Source organism: Streptopelia decaocto (genome assembly GCF_964273445.1).
Source record: "Streptopelia decaocto genome assembly, chromosome: 1".
Classification (NCBI taxonomy): domain Eukaryota; kingdom Metazoa; phylum Chordata; class Aves; order Columbiformes; family Columbidae; genus Streptopelia; species Streptopelia decaocto.
The window spans coordinates 83,295,967-83,319,475 of NC_138663.1; the positions used below are offsets into that span (position 1 = coordinate 83,295,967).

Below are 23,509 nucleotides of genomic sequence, written 5' to 3' on the forward strand. Positions count from 1 at the left end.
CTTCTTCACAAAGGGAGGAGGAAGGGTAGGTGCCGATCTCTTCTTTTTGACGACCAATGGCAGAACCCGAGGGAATGGCAGGAAGATGTGCCAGAGGAGGCTTAGGTTGCACATTAGGAAAAGGTTCTTCTCCCAGAGGGTGGTGGAGCACTGGAACAGGCTCCTTAGGGAGGTGTCACAGCCCTGGACGTGACAGTATTCAAGAAGAGACTGGACAACACACTCAGACACATGGTGTGAACTGTGGGGTTGTCATATGCAGGGATAGGAGTTGGACTCGATCCTGTGGGTCCCTTCCAACTCAGGACATTCTATGATTCTATGAGAAAAAAGAAAACCCCAGACTCAGATATATCTATTGGACTGAATCATCACATGAGGGGTGGGTAAACAGTCTGGAAGTGTATAATTACCCAGGTCTCCTCTTTGGAGACATTCAAAACCTCCCTGGACACATTCCTGTGTAACCTCATCTAGGTGTTCCTGTTCCGGAAGGGGGATTGGACTAGGTGATCTTTCAAGGTCCCTTCCAATCCCTGGCATTCTGTGATTCTGTCATTTCTATGCTCAGTTTAGCACCTCTTTGATACTCAAGCCAAAACAGCTGCTATACTATTCCATTAAATTATTTTTTTATGAACTTTGATGCCTGAGAGTTTGCTTTGAGAGACCTAGGATCCCATCTTCTTTGCCAGTAAGCTTCAGTGCCTGAGAGTCTGCTTCCAGAGACCTAGGATCCATACTCTGGAGGGACCTGGCACCAGATCCCTGGAGGTGAGGTAAGCAGGTTGAGATGCAGAATGATGAAACTTTGAAATCCTAGCCAAATGATTTAAATAATCAGTTCTGCACATATAATCCTTTCTCTATAAACACATATAACCCATTACCTGTTTTCTCTTACTCTTTATGTCTCTTAGACATAAATGGTTGACCAAGTCTGGGACTAAGTTTGGATCCAGCAACACCTAGACTCCTCTCTGAAAAGGAGTTTAGAAAGCAAGAGGATCCATTCTGAACCTTGTAACTCAATGGGAGGATCTCCCTCTACCCTTTCACTTCTCCTGTCCCCATATAAATTGCTTTAAAACAACTGTCACCTTGGCATATTTCCTCCATGCAGTAAGTAATAGAGTGAACCTTACTATTGAACTCTGTTAACTCACACTTTACTTAAGTGATCTAAACACTGCTCTGCATCAAGCAAGACCCTACATCACTCATCTGCAACAGGTACCTGCACCAATCTTGGCTTCTCCTGACTAATGTCATCCATGGACACAATCAATGTCTTCTTTAAGTCCTGTACCAGCAGAAATATTCCAGGTCACACAGGACATACATTTTTATTAGACATTTTTTGAAAACAGAATGTAGTACCGTTTCTTTCCACTCTTGCTTCTCTCCACGGTAACATCTGGCATTTTCTTTCCATCTCTTGCTGATTATGCCATCAATGGACATAGTGCTTGCCAGCAGCAGAAACAAAACCATTTTCTCTTTCTACCTGCCCTGCTATCTGAGCAGATGGGCTAAACCAACAGGGCACACCACCACCTCCCCAACAAGAAGATTCTCACTGGGAAATTTCTAAGACTTGTGGAGTAGGATTTAGGGAGTGAGTAGAACTGGTTGTGCTTTCCTTGAGAGAAAAAAGTCATATGCAGGGGAATGAGGCATATTCCTAGGCTGTCCTTCCTATATCGCTCTTCTGATGTTTCTCCAGCTGAAGACAGCATCTCAAAGACTGGACATCAAACGGTTTCTTGAGGAAAACCAGAAGTTAGCTCAATCAGAAATTAGCTCAAGTTTTAATCACAACATATATTTTTTTGCCACAGTCAGACCATGTCTTCAGTGTATATATCCTCAGAATTGAATGTCACTGTGATTCCTTCCCTATCCTCAGATTTTAATTCCTTTCTAAAGGAAAAGCTAAAGTGTCAAAGAGTGGTGAGCATCCAGGTCTTGTTCTGACAGGCAGTTGGGATGTGGCCAGGATGTCTACCTGAAAACAAGGACTGCAGATGTCTTAATGAAGCATGCTAATCTGATAAACTTTTTGTCCTTTCCACTCAACCTCCTTGTTCAATATGCAGGGATTGTTCTTCTGAAGCTTTCTGAAAGTGCTACACCTGGCTGTATATCTTTACCTCTGCCTCTTGCTATGACATCTGCTACTTCCTGGGGCAAGATCAGTTTGAGACCTTATGCCTATTTCTCATATGTTGGAGAAAGGCACCTCTTTCAGATAAATCCGTATTGAAGAGAAATACATTAAGAGGAAGGCTTTTGCATATTCTACATCTGTGTCAACACCTACTGTGTACAGAGTCCATCCCTGCCTAAACTCTGAGTGCTGCTATTGAGGTGGACAACTCAAAGGCATTGGTTTTACTCAGAGACATGGCTGAAACTGTTGCTCAGAGTTTCACCACTTATCCTTCCACAGTGGATGCACAAAGGAGGGACAGGGACCAATTTCTGTTTACCTTCATTTTCTGTGTTGTACAACTAATGAAAAAGAATGGGCTTGTACTTGTGAATGCATGTATATGTGTGCATATGTTTGCAGGGAGATGGGATCAGTGATTCTACAGGCAAATCCAGCAACATCTCCCAAGGTCCCTCTTTTGTCAGGACATCTCAAGAAAAACTTTGTGTTCCAAATTTGAGCCATGGAGAGTGTTTCTAGCAAGTTACATTTTCACAACCAGTCTTCTGGTGTGAGTTTTGCTCTGCCCCATGCCACCTCCCAGGACCCATAATTGCAAGTTGCCTCTAAAACTTCCTGCAGAACATTGGTTCCTTTCTTGTGTGTTTTCTCTGCCTCTTCTTCTTCCTCAAAACCCTGCTGCTGTGGTTTCCAGACTGAGTTGGGGGAAATTGAAAAGAGAAGTCCATTGCAATGTTTTTGTTTGCTGTCACATTGGACAAGACAACAAGGTTTCCTCTATTGTGAAAAGATCCCAGCAAATTTAGAAATCAGAAGGCAAAGACTTTGGTCCAATGGCTAAATGAGAAACCTGGCAAATACATTGCTTTGTGCTCAGATTTTTGATGGATAATAAAAATCACCCAAAACTGATTTTTCAGGGTATATTTTTACCCCCAAACTGGAAACTTCCAGCTCTTCAAGGAGTGTGGATGTCTCTAATGAAAGGGGAGGAACACACAGACAGAGGTTTGTGGAATTCGAGAGAAGCAGGGAACTGGCTCAAGACTTCTGTGTGTCTGACTGGCTGTGATGCCTCTGATAGGGTCTTCTACCCTTTTCTCACATTAGAAACCTCTCCTGGGGAGACTCTGGTTTTTATCCTTCATGTTATATTTGACTGCTTTCTCTCACCTTTATTGCTGTGCTTAATCCTGCCATATGTCTCAGCAGGACCTCCAAAATCCATCCCCTTTCTGCCACATCCTGGGGAAACAGTTGTTGGCATTCACCACTACACAGCCTGCTCTGTTGCTTACCTCACATATGATTCTCCAAGAGTATTCAGAGCCTTTCTCACATGCTTTGCGGATGAACACTGGGTTGTTCCTGCTCCTGGGCAGTCCAGCACACTCACAGTGATATTCTCACCTGCAGGTGCCAAACACATTGAAAAGTGAAAACTTCCATGCAAGGAAGCTGGGTTGACAGAGGGCTGGGACCTGTCACTCAGAAGACAAACTCATGCAAAGAGCAGAATTAACATTTATTGATATGGATTTTTTTTAACTTATCAACACAGAGTATGCTGAAGGAAGAAGGAAACATTACAGATAAGCCATGAATGAACAATTGTTCCCTTCAGGGGTGGGTCAAGCACACTCCACTGAATGCTCTTCTTTCAATTTCTGCTCCAGTGATTTGTAGGACCCTATATTTTCATGAAACAAAGAGGGACTTTTACACACTATTGAGATCTTGATTGGACAAGTAGTCAAGGAAAGTACCGGAGGATCAGGGTACCCATCTGTGAAGGAGAGTGAAAAGGGGCACAGCAGGTCCTTGACATCAGGCTGAGTGATTTCATCCAGGACTGAACTCCAGCTTGCAAAAAGATGCATGGGCACAGGCTGGAAACTGAGGTTATTCAGAGCTGGGATTCTGTGGAAAGCTTGCTCATCTTACACCACAAGATAAAGCATTTGTGTGAGCTCAGGCCAGATTTTCATCAGCTCTTTCATGATCTGCCCTTTCTCAAAGATACTCCTTTAGGCCCTTCATCCAAAGTGGAGTTTCCTTCCACAGACAAATTTGACTGTCAGTTCACAAATTTTATAGCAACTTGTGAAGCAAAGGACATTATTCCAGTTACTGTAAGTGCTGGAGTCTGTGTTTCCCTTGGTGCAAATTGCAGCACATTTTTCTGCAAAGAGTAAATTGGGTTCCCCAAGTTTCCAGAACCTGTAAAAGAAAGTTCCTCTATGGAGAATGCATTGGAATGCATGACAATGAGGGTGAAGTCACCTCGAACAATTGTGGAAGAGAAAGGGTTATATTACTGTGGTAGAGATCAGAAGTCATAGTTTTGACTAGAAAATTAGTCAAGTTTTCTGGCTCAGGTGGAAACAAAAATCCCCCTCTGACACATATCTGCCTTACACAGTGTATTGGTCACTTGGACTGACCAAGTGACCTTCCTCACTCCCCTGAAATACTTATGTGGTTGCCTTCTTATATGGAGTCTGATCCACCCACTGCCATTGCCCATTTTAAGAAGTTAAGCCTATATAGTATTTTGTTTCATAGGTGTTCATAAATACTCCTTTCGCCCACTTGAAGAAGAACTCCTGGAAAAAGCACAATGTCCATGAGGTGCAGAACTGAGCAGAGGGAGGCAGCAGGAGTCCCCATGGGGTAAGGCTGGTAGGAGAGGGGAGCCAGTGCTGGAGGGATGCAGAAAGGAGATCACTTGGCTCTTCAAGTGTTGTCTTCACAACACAGAATCTCACATCCCATTCTTGGCACCAAATGAAGGGAGTAGACTCCAGTGAATGGAACAGCTAGAAAAACTTCTGTTAACTTGCTGGTGGCTCTAACACATGAGATCTATTCAAGGTGCACCATTATGTACCTTTGTAGAAAGAGAGACTGTGGCATTAGAGACCATCACAAAATATGTAAAATCAAGTTCAAGCAGTCTAAGGAACTTGGAGCTCTCTGTCTCTATGCTACCCACCCTAATCTTTCATTGAACTGCTAGAGGACAGCCTATAGCCATCATGTACTCTGCAAAGCTACTCCATCCGTTCATAATTCCACAATGAAAGCTAAAGTTTTCCCACAGGACTAAGCAATGCCTGCCACTGTCCCTCATACTGACCGTGATGCTTGTGTGAACATGCAGTGAACTAGCACAGAGAGTGGAGTTGGATTGAACCAGCCCTTACAAAAGGATTAAGCCCTTTCAGCTAGATTAGTGAGCTGGACTAGCAGTTAAGGGGTTGTGTGAGGGTCAGTGAGAGGGGAAGAGTAGGGTGGTCTGGCACAATCCACTCTCTTCCACTAGCGCAGAACATGTTTTCTTAGCATCCTAAGTAAAATTGTACAATGCAGCATTTTTTTTCCCTGAATTCTCTATCTTCCTTCCTTAAAATAATCTGGCTCTGGCTGACAGCCACATTCCAACCTCAAGGACTGACTAATGCCAGAGTAAATTTTGGTGAGGTTCATAGTGTTTCTTATGAGGCTCTTAGCATCACTCACTTTTGTCTGCAGATATGCTGTGGATGCAGCACCACTCTGTAGCATTCTGGAGCAGAGTCTTGTACTGGCCATCGCTTCCATGAAGGAAAACAACTGGGAAGAGAGGAAAAAGAATGAAAGTGCTGCTGCCACCTGTTTGTCCTCATTCATGAGCAACATGTCCTACCCTCCCCCTTCTGGTTTAGAGCCCCCACAGAGACTCTGTTATGTTGACAAGCTCTGAAATGTGTATCAAATCAGGAGATAAGAAACAGCAAGCTATTTCTCCCACTACTGGTCACTGCCTCCTTTGAACAGGCATTAATTGGATAAACTCCTCTCACCTCTGCTGACTGAGAGACTAATTTTTCTCAACTGACTAAACCAGCTTAGACATCCTTTGAGGATGGGGTCAGGGAAGGGTTAAAAAAGTCCTTGGATAAGCTTAATAAAAGTGGAATATTAATATACATTATCTCTTAATCTTTTACCTTTATCCAGAAGGGGTAGAACTGTTGAGAATTGAGGCCTCAACGAAGGGACTTAAGAAACACAGAGGAGTCATCACAGACCAAATTAGTAAAGGATTTCCCTTTTGGTCAGTCCAGGCAGCCAGTGTGGGCTGGAGCATTTTGATGGATTTAGCCCCACCCTGCTAAAACATGGGCAGTATTTCCAAGGGGATCACACTGGCTCTTTGTTGGCAACATGTTCACAGGGAGCTCTGAGACAGAAACCAGATCAGGAGAACCAACATCCAAAAATTAGCCTTCAGGGAACCTATTCAGGTGACCTCTGACACCGAAGAGACTTCTCAGCTCTTGGTGGGAGGGAAGAAACTGACTGGTTTCATCTAGGTCTGGCTTTATTCAGGCAGGCAGGAAAGTGAGAGGAGCAGTGGGAAGGCCTGGCAGGGAATGAACCTTCACTATGGAAGGGACCCTGCTACCCAAGAGGGCAGAGGTGCGAGAGGGCAGCAGAACAGGCTGTTTTGATGAAGGGCATATGCCTGCTGGCAGAGAGACTAGGATATTGTTTTTCCATCTGAGAAAAGGCAGTCAACAGCTCTCTTCACTCCAGGGGAATTAAGAGACTCTGGAACTCGCCAATGCAGATGGTCAGAAATACAGTTTTGATGGCAAGGACAGAAACAAGGAAGACCCAGGGGTTCTGCCAGGAGCAGCTTGTATCTTCTGCTGGAGCTGAAAAACACAAGGCAAGAGTCGGAATTTCCCAGCCCAGAGATGGGGGGTAGCCCAGGTGGCTCTATACCTCAACAACCTGCTGCTACCTTTGTTCCAAAGACTGGGGAACACCACAGGTGCTGTAACCATGTCCTGCTGTAACCATGTCCTGCTACATTAGCAACTGATCAGACTCACAGAGTAGGGCAACATGGGCTGCCCTAAAGCTGCTCTTTTATTTCACTTTTTATCACAAGTTCTGCCTGTACTATTCGCAAACCGCACTTCTTTCTTTGTCCTGTCACACCTCCTTTCTCCTCAACACATCTTCCTCTTTGCCCTCTATTACTCCTGTCTTTGATGGAACACTCTTTCATGGAGCACTCTTTCTGTAACCTCCCTCCCCTTCATCTCTCCTTAGAGCTTCTTTCTCTCAGCTACCTATATCTTGGCTCAATCCTCCAAGCCCTTTTATGCAATACTGTATAGTCACCCAAAGAGTGACTGTCCAGCTCAGTGTTTGCAGAGGCAGACACACATAGGAGATTGTTTCCACAGGAAGAATGGGCACTTCGAAGCTCTTGGTGAAGAAAAGCTGCTAAATTGATGTATACTGTGACTAAGTTACAAAGGACATACCCATCATTAACATATTGACATGATAAGTTCTTTCTAACCACCTGCAAAAGAAGGGGATATTTTTCAAGTTTTAGATCCTTCAGTGTGACAAGAGAGAGACAGAAGATTAAGTAATGTGTTGTTTAGAAGCAGGATACTTAGCTTATATTTTACTAGTAATTAATAGATGTATTGTAAGGAAAAACCTTCCTTTTCCCTGGCTCTGGGAAAAACGCCATGCTCCCAGCCTGGGCACTCCTCAGTTTCCTCATGTCTTGCTTTGCTCTTGTCCTAAACCCATTCTGCTGATAGGGGGCAAGCCACTCTACGATGTCCGTTACCTATCCCAGCCCTCTATTTTCACCCACCTCCTCCTACTTTTACAAGAGGACAGAAAGGAAGGCTTTGTGTTTACCTGCAGTTCCAGGACAGACTCTGCCTCGATGATTCATTATCTCTATCATAGTGTCACTCTTCTCCACCAAGACTCCACATGACAATATGGCCATGAATACTGCCTTCCTCCTGTACAGAAGACTGCAGTAGAGCAGCTCCCGTACTATTGAGGAGATTTCACAATCTCTAATCCGACATGCAGAAAAAGCTGTATCCTGGGTGTTCCCCACATCACATGGAGATGGGGGAATTTTCATCATTTCTCTGCCAGGATATTTCACAAGATGCTCATTGCAACACAGAAAATCACAGAAACAAATGAAAACAGATGAAGAGTAGTATCATTTCGGCTCTGACAGCCTCCTTTTGCACATATTCAAACAGTTTCACAGGACATGCTACTGGCTTTACCTCTTTGGTGTTTGTTCTTCCCTGATATGTCTGTGAAAATGTCTACACTGCTGGTATTTGCCAGCAAAGGGCTATACCCATTCAAAACAACCTGCAAAAGGGAGTCAGAAAATGACAGGAAAGCACTTGATGCATCTGTGACTTGATCTGGACAAGTCCTCATATGAAGCCTGAGCCCAGTAACCCAGAGAACTTGACATCACTGTTTTTAACTAATTGCTCAGAAAAAGACGATGGAACTTTGAGTGGAGGGATTGCATGTGACCTGTCATTATAGACCTGAAGGTCAGAAGGGATGACTAGATGGTGCCAGAATCCCTGTGCCTTACAGATCACGAAGTTTTACTTGGTAATGACTACAAAAGGCACAGCCATTCACGGTGCTTCTAGCACTGCTTGAGGTGACTTGATTCAAAACTCTGCAGGATAAAATGTCCCTTGTTGTACTCTGAATGGACTAGGGTGAGTACACAGCCTTTGCTCTTCCATGTTCCCTCAGCTAGTTTTTTCTGTGAAGAGGCAGACACAGATGCACTGAGGAAGGAACGGGATAGCTAACATAATAGCGCAAACACGTCAGTTGAAGACTCAAAAAAGCAGGGCACAGAGCTGGTTACAAATGAAGACAAGCCTAAAGTGTGTGTAGAAAATATCCTCTGAGAATGTTTTTTTGTGCACAACAGGCTGCAGGCAGAGTCAAACCATCCGACAGCTCTGTTGCATTGGAAAGATCATCCATACATGTGCTTGCTGTATTGTTGTAGAAGGTATGAGCTACTAGAAGTCACTAGCTACTGGATTCACAACATAATGAGAGATTCTCAAGTGACATTGTAAAAAGTTTCCAGCTGTCATGCTGCAGAACAGAATAGAATTGCACCACAGAGACCCTAAAATGTGAATGCATTTTATCTGTTATTGCTCTAAAATATACTTGCTCTTGTGATATGGGCAGGGAGCTGACTTCAGCTGATCAGTATGGAGAATGCAGAGGGTGCAAAACAGCTAGAAGGAAAATGTGCTCAGCTTATGTGGTTTAAATCTAATCAGGATGGATCTAAGCAGTTTAGTGATTTATTCATGCCACATAATTAACTGACAAACCATGACCTGTATATTGAAGATCAGTATTAGCAATCCAGCAGATAAAGCACAATACCAGACACAAAATATTAATGAACACCTACAAATTCCTGAACATCTTTAAGTAAATAATTCCCAAAAGCTCTAACCCTCACATGCACACAGATTCACATGATTATTCGTGCAACCTCCTGTCTCCCACCCCTGCCACAGTACGTGCAGACTGCAAGAACACATTCCTTTGCTGGGACCAGAGGTTCCCCTGTTCTCACACACTTCGCTGAAGATGGAGGTTCATGTACCTGGGCCACTTCCTGCAGTTTGCTAACCCAGAGGTCAGTGAGAAACCACAAGGTCACATATGCACACTGAAGTTGTGGGTCTGCATGTGTTCTACTCTTTACTGCTGGGAATGTTGTCTATCCACGGCATCCAACAAGGAGGTACTCTGTTACAGACAGAGGTTGAAAAGTTGCAGAGCAAATGTCGAAACAGATTTTGACTGCCACTACCTTCTTTATTCTCTGTTAAAAATGTTCTTCCTTATTCTAAACTTTTTCTTTCAGACTGATTCTTCTGTGCCTCAAAATCCTTTCACTAATTCCCTAGTTACTGTTAAGCCAGTTGATGGTTATATTCCTCTTTGATACTAGCGGATTTGGGGCAAATGGCCTCTCAGATAGTTTCAGGAATGCAATTCATACAGCTATTTATATTCACATTCCTGTTTTATCAGTTGTTGCCATCAGGCCATATGACAAGATGAAGGTCTATGCAAGCACCCTCCCATGAAAGTACTTCAGTGTGTGCACAGGGTCTGAAGCAGAGAGACAGCAAACTTTCTTTTCAGCACCACAAACCAAGCTACTGTTCTCAGCAAATCAAAAGCTGACCTTACAACATTCAGGTGACTAACAGCTCTGTCCCACTCTGGGACAAATAGTCTCAAAGTGCTGACGATAGCCAAACTCTGCACTGGCCTGCACAGAAACTCCTCAGTAATCTTGGTGCCAGGCAGCTGGGCCTCAATGGAAGGCTCTGGAACCATTGCAAGTATCCTATATTTCCAAAATGGCAAGAACTCATTTCTCTTTCCTGCTTCATAAACACCAGCAGCACACTTGGGGAAAGCATGTTTCAATGACCTCAGTCTTCCTGTATGTCTTCCCACAGTTGTGCAAGTAGAGACTCTCAGCTGCTCTCTACCTGCTCCAGCCTTGAAGAACTTCACTAGTGACACTTGGTTATTTCACTTCACAAATGTATGTGTCAGATCAGTGTGCTGGAACAACAGGGTTCCACCTGGCCATGCAGAATTGCCAGGGACTCCTGCCCCTGAACCAGTGAAGACAGTGGTATTCGGTTATAAAAAGTGCACTCCTGGAAGAGGCACCTGAGAACCTTGAATCTACTTTCACGGATCCTTGCAGTATAGACGAGAGTCAACAAGCACAGCATGGACACAGACAAGATCAACGGGACATGAACTAAGGAAAATATTGCAGTTACAAGGTGTCTTGCAGGACTCAAGGTTGAAGGAGAAGACAGAATGGAACTTCCCTCAGAGGTACTCTGGATCTGAGAAGCTGAATAAAAGAAGCTGGAAGATAAAACTTCATCAGAATTTCTGCAAATTTATAGCACACAAGAAATTAGCTGCAGCTTCTGTTTAAGAGGTGGAAACACAGTAAACCACATGTTGGGAGTACTGAAGGTGCTTGGTTTTAGAAGCAACCAGCCACCTGAAATAGGATGGAGAATGCATGAGAGGGTTCCAAGCACTAACAAAGAACAGCAAGCGTGCTCACATTCAGAAACGAACTTGTTGGATTTAAACTCATTCTCCAGGGTAGAGAGCAGTTTCTCCATCAACTTGGATACCCTGGGGACTCCTGCTTTCCAGTTTTGTTGAATTCAGAATGATTTGCAACAGTCAAATAAAGGCAAGCAGTCTATAAGGGAATACTGTCAAAGTGAAAGGCAGAAAACACAGAGAAAGAACTACCAATTGTGCCAATACAGGAAGAGAGACTTAATCCCATGGGAAGTTCTTCCCAATGTGCCTGCTTTCTTTGCACTTTGAAGGACCGAAGACCAGCTCCACAGTCCTGAGCCCCAGCAGTATGCATGAGAGCACAGCTGACAGAGGCAGACAGCAGGCTTAGCAGTTTGTGCAGCAGTTTCCAAGCTTGGTTTTCAGCAGCCAAGTACAAGCAATCCAGGAGGTTTCTGGAGTGCGTTGGTGGTAACCTGACACAGGGTATGGAGGTAACCTGATGAGGAGACATGCTCTGCTGGATCTCATACTTACAAATGAGGAAGAGCTGATTTGTGATGTAAAGGCTGACGGCAGGCTTGGCTGTAACGACTACGAGATGTTTGAGTTCAGGATCTTTCGAGAAGGTAGCGGGGCAAAATCCAGGGTCACAACCAGAGACTTCAGGAGAAAAGACCCTGGCTAATTTGAGGATCTCCTATGGGGAGATTCCCACTTACCTGATTTGCTTCTGTATTGATCATGACCATGTGGGACCCCAACCATGTGCTGGTGTCCTTGCTTTCATTCCAGGACATCTGTTCAATCATTATGTAGTAGCAGCATTTTTGAAAGCATCTCCAGCCCATCATGCAGCACATCCTCGCACTGAGTAATGGTAACAAGCCACAGAGTGAATGCTGCCAAGAGGACAGAGAGGGAATATGGTCTGCTGTCTGGAGAATCACCCAAGTCATGAGGACAATGCTGGATTGTAATCTGCAGGTTCTTACCCAGACAGCTGACCATACCATTAAATGTGTGTCCAAATAAGCTACAGGAAAAGGCCCATATCATTGCAAAGGCAGTGTCTTTGTCAGGCTGCAGTAATTGAGGGACATTTCGTATGTCTTGAAAAGACAAATGTAGCATATTTTGGAGCATCTTTCGGAACATCTTCCATATGAGGAGAGGCTGAGAGAGATCAGTTCAGCCTGGAGAAGAGAAGCTCAGTGCTCACCAACTGCCTGACCATATCACTTCCACTCACATATTCCCACCTTTCAGAGTGAAGATGCAGACTCCAGCATACACACCCATTCAAAAAAAATCTTCTGTGTTCTTGTCAGGTCACTGCTGGTCTCTCAGTTTTACTCAGGGTGAGGTTTCCTCCATCAGACAGTTGATGCTGCAGCTTCAGAAATTTGAAGACAACGGCTCTTATTCATATGGAAAATTGTCCCAGCTCAGGTGTACTTCTGCCTTCCAGTGGATTACAACATGAACTTGTTTTTATGTCAGTGCTTTCTACCTGTGTTGACCTGTGTGGCTTCTTATGTGTACATATTCTTTTTCTTCTATATGTATCTGGGTATGTACATATTGTACATACGTGTTTGGTCTCACTACCATTTGGAGCTGGGGACACAGAGCTGCAGCAGCCTTGCCTCTGCCGGGCTACGGGATTCAACAGCTCCTGCCACCACCCATTGCTGTTCACAGAACTACTTTCATTAATTGATTTAAGAAGGCAAATCTCCTGGTTACCTTGTCTCTAGTACAAGTTCTCCCCTCTCTTTGAGACACAGAGAGAGGATTCTCCTCATATTCAATCAACCATGAGCAGGTCAGACTCCTGACACAAGTTTCTGTTACTCTCCTGGGCAAGACTTTCTGCCACGGAAACAAATAGTCATAACATCCCTAGAGCTGGTTTCCCGTGCCCAGTCCCCTGCAGATCTTTGACGGTGTGCCATGGGACTGCATAGCCAGATTGCCTCTGAAGGGTTTACTCTTACTGGGTGGACACAATGTGTACTGTGGTGGTTGCATAAGGCTTTGTCCTGGCACAGCAATATCTGTTGATCCTGCTTATACAAGACACCTGCAGCTTAGAGAGGGAAAAAGAGAGCGATCACACACAGACTTTTGCATTGATCGAATGTTGTATAGGAAATCCACATTTATTCAGCAAAACCAATGCAACTAGAGGACATTCTCTGTGTGTCCCAAGAAAAAACAGACACATCTGCTCAAGAAGACAAAGGAAATCAGAGCTTGGAACATGTCTTCCATTCCTCTTTCTTGCTCCTGGAGAAGTCAAGCTCTTTTCAGCCAGTGGCTGCCTGACTGACTCAGACGGTAGAGGACACAGAAGCTTTGATGACCCTGAGCCTTCATGTGTTCCTTGAGCTGATACATGCACTGAGGGTGCTGGACACAGGGAAATATCACTTCTGCTCACATTGTTCCATTCAACATAGTGAAGGTATGGGATTCAGGGCCCCAAATACCTCCCAACACAGCCCTCGGCTCTTCCCAGCTCGCTATTCATCCCTCAGTTTTACTCAGTATGAGGGTCACTCCATCACACAGTTACTGCTGCAGCTTCACAAATTCGATAATGTTTCTCACATCGGACATCATTCCAGTTGTGTATTTCTGGAATCGTATGGATTACAACGCACATCTCAGCATCCACATCACTTGGTTCGTTTGTCCGCCAGAACCTGAGATAGAGACAGATGTTACTCCCTGCTGTGCCCCACAGAACACTGCTGGAAGAGGCCAAAGCAGGATGCAAGGATTGGAGAGGAGACAGAAAAATTCCAGATGATGATTCATGGACAGAAGCAGTACCATTCCTCTCGCTCTGCTATGCCAGTGGCACCAGTCTTATGTGGAAGCCTACCTTCTTCCTACAGCCAACACAGTGACCTCCACAGTCCTGGTAGGGCGATATGCTCACCACCATTCAGCCCATGCACTTCACACTAAGCAGAGGCATGTGTCTGCCTCCAGTACAAGTTTGTACTCCAGGAGATGGAGTGAGGACAGCCCTGGTGATCTCTTCCTGTGCTCCATCTCTTTCACAGCATCACAGCACTGGCCACGCCTGTGCACATGTGCATGGTGAGGCCAGTATGGAGGTCAGGCAAAGCTGGTCATCTCTGAAGGGTTCTTCCTGCTGGTGAGATGCAGCTTCATTTGTTTCTATAACACTGACGGCCACATCACAGGTAGTTAACTAACAACCACTAACCAAGTTGGATGGGGCCACGTGAACCTGGTGTACTACACAGCACTCTCCTGCTCCATCACTGTCCTCTCACAGGGATTTGTCTCATCTCTCTTTTATGCACCAACAGACAACCTCACATATTCTCTTGAACTACCAGGAGCTGCATCAAATACTTAAAATCTGGAGATACTTACGCTGCTGACTCATTAAGTGGAGTCTGGTCCACCCACTGCCACTGGCCCACTTTCTGTGCACTCAGACCGATGTAGTAATTTTTTTGTGAGAAAAGTTCTAGATCCTTAGTGAGGAAAACCTGGAAATCAGGGAGAGTTCAATGTCCACAAGGTGAAGGACTGGGCAGAGGGAAGCAGCAGGAGTTCCCATGGGGTAAGGCTGGTGGCAGAGGGGAGCCAGTGCTGAAGGGATGCAGAAAGGAGATCCTCCCGCCCCTGCAGGCAAAGAGGCATTCTGAGTCCCCTCTAGGACCTGGCTCTGTGTCTCTGCCTATTGTGCCTCTCTTCAGTGCTGTACATACCTGCTCTGCTTCACTGTTGATCACCACCAGGTGGGAGTCCATCCCAGTGCAGTTCTGCTTACTCTCAGCCCAGCCCATCTGATCATCTGACCGATAATAGCAGCTTCCTTGAAAGCATTTCCATCCCTTTGGGCAGCACATCCAGCCTCGCCCTGTGCAGTGAGATCACAGATATGAATGCTAATCACAACAGAGATGGTGACTGCAAGGATCCCTGTTCTCCAGGTACAATGCTCATGTTGTCCTTAGATCACTTCTGAGAGAAAGGGCTTGAATAAACAAGGATAATACAGATATTTCTTCCAATTGCTTTGGGGTGTGACCAGTGAGTTTTGTGTACACAAATCCATGGTAATCCTTGTAACATGATCTCAGGTCTTGACTTGACAAATGCAAAGTTATTTTGGTGATCTGGTTTGACTTCGGTTATAATCTCCTTTAGGCCTCTAGCCCCAGGGAACAGGGAATATTGCTTCTTTCCCTGGCTAGAGCTGCACTTTTATTATTGCTCTATTATTAACCTTCCCTGTGCTGCTGTGTGCTGTTCCTTTTTGTTTTGTCAGTGGTCACAGCCACCCTGCCCTCCAGGACATCATTAACATGGCCTTCTCCTCCCCTTAAACTGTTAGCAAGAAATCCGTTTTCTCCCCACTTTCTTCTCTTGAGTCTGCCCCTTCAGAGTCTGGTCCCACTAATGGCTGCTGTCAGAGCAGACCCCACCATTCATTGTCCCCGTCTGAAAGACCTCTCGCACCCCTGCCATCACTACTGACCTTTGTCTTGTGGCACTGCTGAAATGCACCACCACTCCATAAATTTCTGCTGTAGGGTTGCGGGCTGGTCAGTGATATGGGTGAAGGGCATCATGACTGGAAAGGGAGAGGAAAAGCAGCAGGATTACCCCTTTCTGCTGGCCCACAACACACCATCTTCGGGCTTCATTCTTATTTTCCCCATTTCCCCACCAAGCACTGTCTCATCATTACCTCTCCTCAGGCTATTTCCATTTCACAAGTGGCAACTGCCCTCCTCTCTGTGAAGGGAACAGGCATTTCTTCTCCCACCATCCCATAGCTGCCCACAAGGATTACTCCATCCACTGACTGAAAAAATCTAGCCAGGATTACCTGTACAACAAAGCTATAGAAGCCTGTGACCCACCCAAGCAGTGCCTGGTGGCTGTAGCCAGCCTGTGGTTTGTCAGCAGAGTCTGTCCCAGCATAGATCAGCTGACATGCCTCCTTGGGTGCTGTGGAGATAAAGATGTGGGGTGAGTGTATCCTTGGTCCAAGGGCCTGAGAAAATTGGCCTGAACAAGTGGTATGGCTGCCTTCCCAGGCAGAAAGAGACAATCTTTCATGTCACAGAGCAGAAGGACTGCTGGAAGGACATCACGCTGAGGTCATGCTAGACAGAGTGGGATTGAATTCCACCCAACCACAGGCATTTAGCATGTAGATATCTACAGCCAAGCTGCCAGTCTAAATCTCTTTACAATTAGTGAATAAAAAGCAGCATTTCAGTGGAACCGTTTATCTCTTCCTAAGGTAGGCAGCAACAGTAGTTTGGATAAGTAACGCATAGATGCACTTATTCCATCAGCAACAAATACAATCCAGGTGAAGGTAATCACATACAACTAGACCTTCTGAAACCAAGGTAGAAGGTAAACTCCTAGGACTTACTAGCCAGTCTATGGAGAATAATGCAGTGTTGAGGACAAGTGTCAGCAGGCCACATCCACAAACTGAAGTACTTATCACTAACTCAGACACTCAGGTATATTGACTGGAAGCTGATCAGTGTGTGCTAAGTTATACATATGTCTATTTTTGTCAACCATTTCATTTAGAAACAGTGTAGTAGCAATATATTGTAGTGAGGAGAACAGAGTAATTATAGTGGCCTCTGTGACTGATAAATGGATCCCTATAACAGAAGAAGGTTCAGAGGAGGCAGGGAGGAGTGATGCATGACTGACCACCACTGTTTCAAAGAAACGGTGAGCTTTTCTCAACACAAAGGGGACCAGATAGAGGCCTTTGTTCTAGTTCAGTTGAGTGAAACAACCAGTTATATCAACCAAGTGAACTGACCAGCTGTGTAACCGTTCATCCCTCTAAAAAATCAAAAAGATGACAACGTCTTCCTAAGTTAGCCAGACTAGCATGGGGCAAGTGTGTACATGGTTCAGCCCAAAATAGCATAAAAACCTCCATTACTAACAAAAACATGTCTGAAGAAATCAGTGGGTCTGAGATGGCTTTAACTCACATATGCCTTCTGGGTCTGGGGACACCCAGTGTCTTGACATCAAGGATATTACAGAGATTAGTAAGGAGAATCACATTTGTATTGTGATTCAGCAGTGCATTGCGTTTGCTACCCTCTGCTAAGTGCCATTTGTAATCATGTTTTTATTCCAATACATTGCTGTATCACTCTGCTAAATCAAAATCCTATATAATATGAATTTACTTGGATAAGTAAATTTGCCATTAAAGATTAAACCTTCCATGCGTGGAACCTGCCCAGACAATATTAGACTCTAATAGCCTACCCTAAACCTTCCCAAACATTTAACAGAGTATCATGAAAAGTTATACATTTGGGAACAAAGCAATACAAACTTTGGGGACTTGGGAACTAATGACAGCAAAAGGAAGGGCATCAATTTAGCCTGATAACATGCTTTCTTCCAGAATCTGTCACTTTTACCGACAATTTGTGCAAGCATGCCATGAATGATCTTTAGCGGAAAATGAGAATGAAGCAGCGATCATAATATCCACAAACTGTGTGTGCAAGAATCACTTTCAATTAATTATTCTAGTAGAATGCAGATAACGTTGAAAAAGTGAGAGTTTCCATTAGGATACCAAGTGTGTCAAAGCATCTTAAAGAGCTCAAGTGCAAGTCAGGCTCCCTGCATAGACACTTGTGCTGCCATCTTCAGGCTTTTTCCCCTCTGCTGTAATCAAATAAATTATTTTTGTGTGGTATGCAGATAAATAATTGTTCCATAATCCCAAAGAGGTCATGCAAGATGGGGATGTAGAATCTGGGAACACTGAAAAGTCTTCAGGGTAAACAGTGGAAGATTTGGGGAATGTATGCAGAAATGTACGAAGTCCAGGCAGAAAAGCCCAAGACCAAGCTACCTTGAAATTCTGAAGATGGCTATGCTTCACCTAAATCCTTCTGTCATTCTAAGAAAGAGGATGTTTACAACAGAAGTATATGGCATAACGCTGTGGTAGTCCTACCTCCCACATACCAGTTGGCTAAAATATCTGGTTTGGCTGGTCTGCAAGAGAGGAGATGTGTGTCATGTACCCTTAAATCCCCAGTGTTTAAGTAGTTGGGAAATGTTTTGCTCATAAACATACCTTTCAAATAGTCAACATTTAGGTTTTCTGAGCCCAAATGTTGGTGCTTGCATTCTTTCTCATGGCAAAACAGTTCCTGAGTAGCACCCCCTCCTAGCTGGAAGATGGAAGATGTCCCCCTCTGGGCTCTGATGTCTGCTTTTCTCCCAGCACCTCCCCTAGACCTCTCTTCTGTAACCAGCCTGCACATACTCACCAAGGAGAACAATGAGGGCAATGCACACCAGGACGAGCAGTAGTGAGATCAGCCATGGGAGCCAAGGTGGATATTTCTGGGGATGGTGCTCATGCTTCTTCATTTCAGGAGGTACTAATAGTGAAGGAACACACCAAACACAGCACCACAGTCAACTATGCTTCAGTCAGCCCACATACCAAGGATGTACAAACTCAAGGGACAGCTGCTCAAAAAAATGCAGTTTTATTTCTGATGTGGAAGTTACAGCCATCAATTTCAGATAATAAATCTAACCAATCCAAATGTGTTGTTGATGTCCTCAGACTGACTGCTCTACCTGTGGCTAGCCAGATCTGTGCATCCCACATTCATACCCAGGTGGCACAGGAAGCACTGCCAATATGCATGCACCTCACCAACAGAACTGAAGTGCACTAGATTTTGTGCATATTTAGTGGTTAATCTCCCTGCAAAATGCTTCCTGCAGTTAGTCTGCATGCTTGCAATGTGGCCAGCATGATCACAACACAACAGATCTGATGAGCATATGCTGGTTATTCAGCATGTAAATCCAGCATCTCTTAAGCACATGAAACAAGGGCTGTGCAGCACAGATGCCTGTGTTTCTACCTGGGATATCCTGGTTGGAAATACAGGAACCTTAACTGCACTGTGCTGTGGAACCCACGCCAGTAATATCTGTCACCTCCTGCCATAGGTGTTGTTTGATTAGCTGCTGCCTTCTCTTCTCTGTCTTCCAATGACTGCCAATTTTGTTATCGCTAGAGCCCAATTAGAAGAGGTTACAAAATGGGAAAACCCAGATGAGTTTGGACATTACCAACATGGAGTCTGCATAGCAAGAGCTCAGAAGGACAACAGAGCAGGGAGACCCTCAATCTTTCAATAATTTTCAATTGTATGAGCATACCATGAGGCTGTGAGAGACATTAGCACAGTGTTCAATGTTACTAGCAGACATTTATCTGAATTAAAAGTATAAGCTAAGTGTGTGATCACTTGGACAGGCACACTCAAAGACGTACCCTGAGCACACACCCAAACCTACAGCATGCATGACCCTGGCATTAGCAGCTCAAGCAAACATGGCTGGATCAGGTGTCTTTGGATTAGGTAACTGGGAACACAATGACTTCCACCACCCTCACCTCGCCATGATGGAAATTCTAGCTATAACCAGAACCAGCTAATCTTGGTGCACTGGAAACAGTGAGCTTTCAAGTCAGTCAGGAGTATGTACCGTCTTTATTTCCATGACTCATGTCTCAGAGCACACAAGGAATAACCTGGAGCTGATCCCTGCTCTGTTTGGGGTTGTAGAACTGAGGTAAAGTGGTAAATAGGCAAGTTAATATCCTTAGCAGTAATTCATTCATTTATTTATGCATACATACTTTCATCCGTCTGGAACCTGCTCTTGTGTAGCGTCCTGTATCTAAGTGTGGAAGCAATGAGCCATACATGGAACATCTCTATGTGTTCCTACTTGTGACATTATAACTACAGAATACATACCAATCAGAACATCTTAAATTTGCACAAAGCCTAGTAAAGACATCATTTTACAACTGTGATTTTTAATAGCAATTATTTGTGTGTGTGTGTGAATTATTTTTCTAGAGTGGTAGACATCAGCCACAGAACTGGATCTTCCTCCAGATCTTAGACAGTTCTTCCTTTGTGTATTCGAGTGTGTTTTGTTCAAGACCATTCTTCCTTTTAGTCTTTGCGTCTCTCTTCTCCAAGGACCATTTCTCAATCAACCAGGGACAACAGGGCTATAAATTCCTGCAGACAGTGCCACCTCTCATGAAGCTGCAGATGGCAACTGACTGGTCTACTGTAAAAAGGCATGTTGGTTCTCTACTCCTGCTCTCTCCATGAGCAGTTAGGGCTTTGGCTCATTTGCTGCCATTTGCTGCACTGGGAGCCCCTCCACCTTTGTGAGAGATCAGATCGTTTGTAATAAAGCAGTGTCTATTGTTGGTACTTAGTATTTGTCCAAAACAGACTCTCTCGTTCAAGACTAGATAACATGTAGAGAGGCAGCTACTGCCTGCAACATGCCAAGGCTAAGCACTTGTCCTGGACCCTGGACCATTTACTATAGTTGGTGCTGCAACCAGGGAACTAAGGCACCCCAAATACCTTATTTACTGAATGCTCACTTGAAACCTACTGTTTGTGCTCCCAGTAGTCATCTTTGTTCATGTTGCAACACCAACCACCTAAAGATTCCCACCTCTCCTCTTGTAGACATTCCTTGACCCTCTTACTTCAGAACTCCTACTGTCTCCTGCTCATGTAGTGGTAGAGAACTCCTTTTTCTCACCAATTTATAAAAACCAGGTAGGAACCAGAGTCACAGAAGGCAAAGTCTGCATTCCCTGTTCTTCGGCTCCCTCCCTCCAGGTCTCCTCCCCTGAATAGCCAACCCATTCCTTACCTTCAACCACTGCAGCCGGTGATGCATTCTTGAACTTCACCTCAGCATAGGTGATTTCTGATGCCATTTAATCAGACTGTGATCACTGATCCCTGTCCTTAGTTTTGCTATGTAAAAAGTGGTCCTTTTTGGTCTTTGGTGCAGAGAGAGACACCAATAAGTTACTGGGCCTTTCCCATCTGCTCATTCAGCCTGTCTGTCAAAGAAGGCTGTGCTGAACACTAGAAGCACTGGCAATAACCTGAGAATTCCTTGGAGCTAAGAAATGCCCTGAACAGTTTTTCTGTTTCTAAGCCCAGGAAATCAGCCCTGGCACTATGGAAACTTCTGAGAGAGAAAAGAAAAATGAGAACCTAAAAACCAAAAAGGAAACTGAACTTCTCCTTCCTCATATCAGAATCTCAGCTGATTAGTTTTAAGATTTTTTTTTTTTCCTTTTTCACCCTTCTTTTTATTCTACTTCTTTCCCTTATCTTCATGCCTTACTTTGTCCATTAGCAATTCTGTCATTGCTTTTAGGTTTGCAGCTATCATAGGTCTTAGTGCAGTTTAACTTGCAGCACAGTCCAATACAAAATGCATTCTGCCCTTACTTGTCTCTTGCAGTTAACTTGCATTTGCTACATAAAATATTGCATGCTATGTCTCATCCTAGGAAGTCAGTCCCAGTTGGCAGCTAACACTAGAAAAAATATCTCAAACAAGGAACTGTTCCTGTAGAAGTGAACATGAGGAATTTCAGCCTTAGGCAGAGGAATAGAAATACTCAGATTTTGTATATATCCAAGGAGAAACAGAAAAGGATGAGGCCAGGTCAGGGAAAATAATAAGCAAAGTGGAATAAAAAGAAATTGGGTTTGGTGGTTTGAGAGGTTATTGGGAGAGCACACACCTGATTTACAGCCTGTGCAAGTTCAGAGCAGTGCTTGCTTCAGGGAGTCAGGCTCAGTTTCTGAGGCTGAAAAGACCTGGTTTATATTTTTGGTCCAACACTGTAATTTCTCTCCCTTTTCTGCTTTCTGGTAAAGGTCTCTGATATTACCTTGGGAAAAATGTCAGGCTACTGCTTAGTCTGATTTCAAGCTCAGGCAGATGTTGAAAGGAAACAATGAGACAATTAGGGGAAATGGCTGCTGAGATACGTGCTGAGAAATGCCGATGAGTTCTGACACCCTGGAGAAAAAGAGTGTGAAGGGTTCAGTCAGCAGACAGAACTCAGGAATCACAGAATGGTTTGGGTTGGAAGAGATCTTTAAAAACCATCGATCCAACGCCCCTGCTATGGGTAGGGACATCTTTCACCAGACCAGGTTGCCTCACCTGGAACACTTCCAATGACAAGGCAACCACAGCTTCTCTGGGCAACATGTTCCTGTGTCTCACCACCCTCATCATAAAGAATTTCTTCCTTATATCTAATCTAGATCTAGCTTCTTCCAGTTTAAAACCTTTGCCCCTTGTCCTGTCACTACAGGTGCTGGTAAAAAGTCTCTCTCCATCTTCCTTGTAAGTCCCCTCCAAGTATTGAAAAGCCACAATAAGGTATCCAAAACAACCGGAAGGAAGAAGGAGGAAGCTATTCTTGGCTAGTTTGTCTAGCTGGAATTTCCTCAAGGCAGATCAGAATGACACACTAGCAGGACATCCAGGGCACCAGAATGGAGGGTACACAGGGCAGAGCTGTTTAGTGGGGGACTAAACCAAAGGACATGTCAAAAATGAAAGTGATTGCGTAAAAGGCATAGAATTAGAAGGTCTGGGCAAGGCAGTCCCATGGGTTCCCAAGAAATTTCGTGGTGAAACAGTTGCTAACAGCAGTTGATGGCCTCTTGCCTAAAACCACCTTTTAATCACCAAACCACAGGATGGCAAGGATTATAACAAAGAAGGAGAAGGGGAAAAGTCTAAGGAGACTAGGAAGCTAAAGGTTTGACATCTGTAGTGGCCAAGTTTATAGAAACTATAACAAAATAATAAAATTATTGGATGTGTATAAGTATGATGTACTCTGGGAAGGGTCAATTTTAAGTGTCTTGTAAGGAATCCTGCCTCTTGTAGTTCTTAGAAAGTGTCAATAATCATATGCATGAGAATAATTCAGCTACCTCAGCAAACACTGTTTGCTGTTCCTCAGCAAACACTTCTGAGGAAAGTGGACAGCCATGAGATAAGAAGGTTGATGTTTTCATTGTAAGTGGACAGGAAAGGTCAGTATAAATTAATGGTCAGTTCTCTCAGTGGATGGAAAGCACCTACAGAACTCTACCATGTCTGTAATAGGACCCTAGCTGGCCACTGACAGGACAGTCCTGCCATCACCTTCTTTTATGGCACCTCTAGCTAGTGCAGTCCTCCAGGTCACTCAGAGAGCCTAAACCCAGTCTTGGCTTTTTGTCTCTGCACCAGGGCGAGGAACAGCATCAGAAGTGAATCTTCCCTCTCCACATTGCATTAATCCTCTCCCAGGGATTAAGACAGAATTGGCCATGGAGCTAAAAAAGGGAAAGCAGAGCCCTTGCAGTCAAGGGAAGAACATAAAAAGGCACTGAAACCTGGGGAATGGGGCCCCAAGGC

General features: G+C 44.4%; 1 protein-coding gene and 1 pseudogene across 2 annotated transcripts; both read right to left on the reverse strand.

The window, feature by feature from the left end:
• Positions 1 to 4,212: 4,212 nt before the first annotated feature.
• On the reverse strand, positions 4,213 to 7,931 carry LOC309452495 (annotated as a pseudogene). Its single transcript has 5 exons — positions 7,895 to 7,931; positions 6,784 to 6,879; positions 5,699 to 5,791; positions 4,655 to 4,952; positions 4,213 to 4,396 (listed from the first exon to the last, which is right to left on the reverse strand). The product of its transcript is annotated as an uncharacterized misc_RNA (transcript).
• A 5,356-nt stretch (positions 7,932 to 13,287) lies between these two features.
• Positions 13,288 to 21,373, reverse strand: LOC309449825 (C-type lectin domain family 4 member D-like). The gene is made up of 6 exons (XM_082072259.1): positions 20,936 to 21,373; positions 18,487 to 18,600; positions 15,675 to 15,770; positions 14,902 to 15,053; positions 14,561 to 14,679; positions 13,288 to 13,854 (listed from the first exon to the last, which is right to left on the reverse strand). The coding sequence occupies exons 1-6, from the start codon at positions 21,000 to 21,002 to the stop codon at positions 13,713 to 13,715; spliced, it is 690 nt and encodes a 229-aa protein (XP_081928385.1). The 5' UTR covers positions 21,003 to 21,373; the 3' UTR covers positions 13,288 to 13,712.
• Between the last annotated feature and the right edge of the window lie 2,136 nt (positions 21,374 to 23,509).